The sequence below is a fragment of the Rhamphochromis longiceps genome, linkage group LG2 (genome assembly GCF_057381845.1).
Source record: "Rhamphochromis longiceps isolate RC_006_pf linkage group LG2, R_longiceps_female_GT1.1, whole genome shotgun sequence".
NCBI classification, from domain to species: Eukaryota; Metazoa; Chordata; class Actinopteri; order Cichliformes; family Cichlidae; genus Rhamphochromis; species Rhamphochromis longiceps.
In genome coordinates, this window is record NC_140558.1 from 28,690,336 (window position 1) to 28,695,928 (window position 5,593).

General features: G+C 37.9%; 1 protein-coding gene across 1 annotated transcript; it reads right to left on the reverse strand.

Annotated features, from left to right (window-relative positions):
* Positions 1–1,247: 1,247 nt before the first annotated feature.
* On the reverse strand, positions 1,248–5,593 carry LOC146677386 (uncharacterized). The gene is made up of 8 exons (XM_085383229.1): positions 5,492–5,593; positions 4,349–4,642; positions 3,893–4,089; positions 3,690–3,786; positions 3,181–3,522; positions 2,350–2,500; positions 1,778–1,887; positions 1,248–1,671 (listed from the first exon to the last, which is right to left on the reverse strand). Exons 1-8 carry the CDS (start codon positions 5,591–5,593, stop codon positions 1,342–1,344), a joined length of 1,623 nt encoding a protein of 540 aa, XP_085239355.1. The 3' UTR covers positions 1,248–1,341.

Consider the following 5,593-nt stretch of genomic DNA (forward strand, 5'->3'; position numbering starts at 1 on the left):
TTTAAGCTGACATGTTCCTGATAACTGTCTTTGGTGCGCAACTCAACTTTGTCTTCATCATATATCAACTGTGCATCTGCTTTGTCAATCATGCAAAACTGACAGAATTTGTTTGCAGAGAAACTTTCAAGGTAGCCACAAAGTGAATGAATTGCCAAATTATCTGCTGTTAACACACAAACTGTACCATATAGTTGATGGCTATGACCTTTTAAATCCACAATTAGACCAGAATTTTCAAGAAATCTCAAGTCATCAAGAAGTGGTTTCAAAATCTTGTCAAATCCATATACCTCCCTGTCAATTGAGTTAAACAAAAGACACAGGTGAATATTTGCAAGTGAGGAATTCCACTCTGGTGGCAAATTCTTCAAGGTAAAATACACAGCTCCTAGCTTATGTATTTTTGTCTTGGAACCTAAAGGATTTGTTGTTTCAAAGTCATCAAAGTAAAGTTGCATTTGAAGAGCATCAGGGTACATTTTAAACAATGGGTGTGAGGAAAAGTGAGAGCCATCACAGTAATCACGCATTTTGGCATCAGTGTTCTTCTTATTCTGAACAAAGAAGTCCTGAATGTCCTCATGTTGGAATACAAACTTGAGCGTTTCAATGACTGATACATACTGGCATGTATCTGCTGCCAAAACCTGTTTCATCTGACCATCTTTTCTTACAGTATCTGACCTGTGACCCAGAAAGATTTCCTGTGGTTTAACAAGGGAAAACTTCTCAGTGAAGTATTTGTTCATTTTATATTTCGTGTCTACATCTTCAAATATGTTTTTAGCACTTTCAAACTCCTTCATTAATGCTTGAACAGCCTCACTGTCTTGTGGTACATCCAAGCTACTCAACAAAGCAGCAGTTGACTGTTGCAAACAGTCTACAGTTTTCTCAAGCAACTCCTTTGTACAGTTTACACTTCTTGTAACATCTGTTAAAGTAATATTTGATGATGCATACATCTGTGCCATAAAAGAAGCAGCACATTCACCAAGATCAGTATAGTTTTTTAACTTTGATACTGCACCTGCTACATCACTGGGTATCTCCAAAACATCAGGAACTAGATCATCAGTTTCAACTGAACTGTTTGATGTCTCTCCTTGGTAAGAAGGTTGAACTGAGTCAGCATCCATTGAAGATGAAGTAGAATGAGATCTATGCAGGTGCTTTGAAAATGAATTTAAGTTATAATACGTCCTTGGGCAGCCATCTTGGCTACATATAATTTTCAAGTTTTGTCCATCTGTTAAGCAGTGTATTTGACGAAGATGCCAAATGAGGTTTCTCACCTCTGTGAACAGAGACTCTCTACATTTTGGACAGGTGAACATTTTACTTGCATGCTTTAATCTGTGCAATCAGCTCCAGTACTTTGGTTTTCCTTTGGGTGGACAGCGGCAGGTCATAGACAAACTCAAAGAAGGTGAAGACGGAGCCAAGCGGTGCTGGATAGGACAAGTTACATACCCAGTACAGTTTGAAAAGCTTATCCACAGCACACGTCAGGCCATCATTCAGAGGAATGGTTACTTTATCATTCTTAGCAACAATGATGTACTGCCTGGTTGCACTCTTTAGATCACCGATGCATATCAGCTGGGGTTGGTGTGTTGTGGATGATGCTTCAGGATCACTGCAAAGCGATGCAATACTTGTTCCAGGCTTGGAGATGGGGAAGATAAAGATAGATTTTTAGAGAAGTATTCAGTGAGGTGTTGACCAATGCTTTCCTCAGGTAAATACCATGAGAACTGTACTGAATACATACCAGTGCAAAATCAACCAAGTGCGTTATAGCTGATTTAAGGCTGCAACGACTGGCACCAACTGGTGGGAGCAGGTGTGTTAACACCACAAGGGCAGTGTAACAAACCTCATCTAGCAAAGAAAAGCAAGATGTAAAATTATTCAAAATACAGAAATGTGTTATTTAATGAATTATGAGATGTACATCAAAAATGACTTTTTCTTTTGTGAATAGATGAAATCAGAAATGCAGAGGCTTAATGCACCTCATTTGGCTTATATGTGCAGCTAATAAAGTCGCCCAAGGCCACATAATTTAAATTCTCCTTACAACCATCTCCATAGACCTCATTCTCCACCATCAGTAAACATAGACATATTTCAATTCATTTACCAAAGGGTGGCATCTAACAATTTCTTTGAAAAAGAACAACAAAATTTAAAAATATAACCCCTTCTTGTATAGTTTTTCTATTCAGCCTTTAACATCCACTTACTTGTCATCTAAAGACAGTAAACAGAACTATTAATTTGATCATCCTTTTTTTCTTACTTTCTAATAGTAAACGTGAGGCGGGGGGGATGGAAAAATACCTTCAGTCTTCTCTTCAAAATCCTTCAACAGAGAGGACATTCTTGTTTCCAGGGCAGCTACTGATTTGAGTTTCGGAATGATACTGGCTTCCCATTTTCGTAAAAAGAGGTCCACCTTTCCTCCTGTAAGCTTGCCAAACTCCAAGTCCAGCTAATGGAGAGAAAAAAAGTATTTAAGTTTAAAATTAAGCATTAAATACATGAAATTAAAAGTACATTCTGCCCATTTGGTAGCTGTATGGCTAAAATCAAACCTTACAGTATCACATTTCTGTTACCCACTTCCACATCAAGCTTACCTACACAGTGAAACATAACAATTTACTTGGAGTGGTATTTGAATACAAGTCTATTATTCCTTAATTTTAGCTATGATTTGGGTCCCATCAGACCCTGAGAAAAAAAATAGGACTTTTTAGCTGATGTTCAACTTTCTAGCAGCCAATTTCTTATTTTGTCTGCGGTTTGTCCTGTAGAGCTTTTTTGCTGAAAATAGGTGAAAGCAGAGTTCGTACAAATTTAGGTGATCCTTTTGTCGTTTTTTCACTTCCACGAGCAGCACCTTCTGCATTGTCATTTGATGTCCCTACTATTAGATAGTCATTTGGTGGCACGACTAAGATTTTGGATCATTTGAAACGTGATGCTCATTGTAATAAAAGCCCAGTGAATAAAGATCCAACTCTGAAATTATAAAACTTTCAAAATATTCACTAGGAGCTCATAAACATACCTCCAAATGTATCCACTCCTGTTACATACTTTGTATGCAATACACAACTGAGTGGAGAAGGAGTACATAAACCATTACCAGGGAACCAAGCAACTTACCAGACTTGGCATGTCCAAAAACCGTGGGTACTTTCTGAATATTTCAGCAGCAGTGGGGGAGTCCTTGCTAATCCAGGCTCTGCGACTGGTGTATGTTTCCTCCATGCCTGACATGATAGTTGGAAGGTTCTCAGCTGAGGGCCGCAATCTTTTGATCAGGGTGACCCACTCATCTGTGCTGCTGGTATTCCCATCCTCTTGCCTGAGCTTCTTGTCTTCACCACAGTCATTGGTCACTTTTCGCTTCTTATAACGTCTCTGCCCCTGGTCGAGATTCCGTCTAAGGTTGCGCAGTTTAGTCTCTAGGAATCCACAATGAGAGACTGGATCATAATAATGCTCCTGAGGAAGAAAGGACAGAGGTATATGGATAACAGCTGAGCAATTTTAACTGAGAAAAAAACCCGCTCTAATAAATAATGAGATAAAGGTTAAAAGATACACAGTAAGTGGGAACAAGTGCAAGTATGTAGTGGAATTTACATTATTAAAATGCTAAATTTACTTACAAATCCTTCCCCCTGTCCTGCCACTCGGACACTCAGGGATGGAAAAGTGGTGATGATGCTTTTTGCTACAGTCAACTTCTCTGCACTAAGAGGGTAACTGGAAAATAAAGGTAACCTTTTTTTTACTCCTGTGCACTTCAACATTTTTAAAGAAAACATTCATTGCAAAATTTTAACAAAGTGCAGTAAGGTGCTATACTTACTAACCACACCTCTCCACCAAATCCCCAATGCAAGTCTTCACAAGAAGCTTCCTCGATGGCACTGACAGGGTACCTGTAGTTTCATACTCCTTAAGAATCTGTGGGGCTTTCCTCTTGAGTAGTGACTTCAGGGGTTGACTTTGTTCTTCTGTGGTAATGGTAGACTGTGTAAAGGCAACACCAGACACTTTACCTCTCTGCAATAATCTTCAAAGTCATGACAGCAAATTTCCACAGAGCATAGAAGCATGAGTTTACTCAAAAAGCTGCAGCAGAAGAAGGCGGTTTCTTAATTACCGTGATTATAACGCAATGACTAAAAGAAATTCTGAATAATAATTAAATTGATTTTATCTTCTAGTTGCTACTTGGTGAATAAATCTGATCCTGACTAATAGTTAATAACTGTTAAAACACATTTTATGACTTAGGAAACTGAAGAAATGCAAAGTGTACCTGATTTTGTCTAATCTCCCCAAGAGAGGTTTCCATCGGTGGCCCTCTGGCTGACAGGAAGATATGGAATCTATCAAAGTCCTTAACGTCTACCTCATTGTCAACATCAATATATTCCATGAAATCAGTGTTATGCTTTAGCAACCTATCAAGCACGCAGCCCATGTGCTGAGCTTGGCTTTGACCTATGATGTCTTTGGCACTGCTGACATGAAGAATTTTTTTACAAATCTCTTTCTCATCTATAAAAGTGGTTACAAGGACTTTGACAGATTCTAAGTTGTCATATTCGTGCTGAAAAAAAAAGAAACACATGGCTAAAGTGCATGGTCAAGTTGCTGTTGTTTTTTTGTTTTTTAAATAACACTGACTATTACTTCCTCATAAGGTCTGCATAAAAAAGAAACTATATCAGAGCATGTTTCCAGCAAAAAGCCTTAAAAAAGAAAGACTTTAGTTAATCATACTAAATGCAAAAACTGCTTTAACTGCTTAAAAAATAATTATCTCTGTCAATGTGAGGTATATTTCATGTTAACCAGTGATAAGTAATTATAACAAATATTTATCACAACACTACTAAATGTAGTCTATTAAGTGTGATAACAGAAGACAGAGGGGCGACATCAAACTAAAGTTACTCAGTCTTAAATTCCTATTCTGTGCTAGCAAACGAATGGTCGCGGTGATAACTACATTTGCTATATTCAGAGCTAACAACAATATTGTCATTTTACACAACACTGCAAATGTTAGGTGCTGACTCTGGCGTTGCTCATAGACACCAGAATGCCTGTCGGAGCCGCTAGCCAACTACCACACTGGTTCTAAGAGCAATTTCTGAATACTCTAATACATAAATAAAGTAAATAGATAAATACATGAATAAAGTAATACATAAAAATACTACCAAAACACATTAACTCTAATGGAGTATGGCACGAAAGCCAAGAACTAATAATAAAATTAAGAGTAGGATATGTTAGCAAGACTGTTACATTAAAGTTAGCTAGGTATAGTTAAGCAGTAATTAACTTAAACTCAAAACTCCTACATAACTCCAATATTTTATGTAAATTCACATTCTTCCAGAAACCCGGCATATTTTCAGTACATTAAGATAAACTGGTAAATGATACTTACTGTAAGGTCTGACAACATACTAGGCGACGTAACCTCCATCTTTGTCTCCTTTGTCTCAGTGGCGCGAAAGATAGCGCCCCCTTCCCGCCGCTGGTATGTCAT

What these genes read in the sequence shown, in the direction of transcription:
- LOC146677386 (XM_085383229.1), bottom strand. Translation starts at nt 5,593, where the DNA reads ATGACATACCAGCGGCGGGAAGGGGGCGCTATCTTTCGCGCCACTGAG. An exon ending in GGGAGATTAGACAAAATCAG is followed by an intron (nt 4,090 to 4,348) that starts GTACACTTTGCA and finishes AGATTATTGCAG; the next exon opens with AGAGGTAAAGTGTCTGGTGT. An exon ending in ACTTGGTTGATTTTGCACTG is followed by an intron (nt 1,672 to 1,777) that starts GTATGTATTCAG and finishes CCCATCTCCAAG; the next exon opens with CCTGGAACAAGTATTGCATC.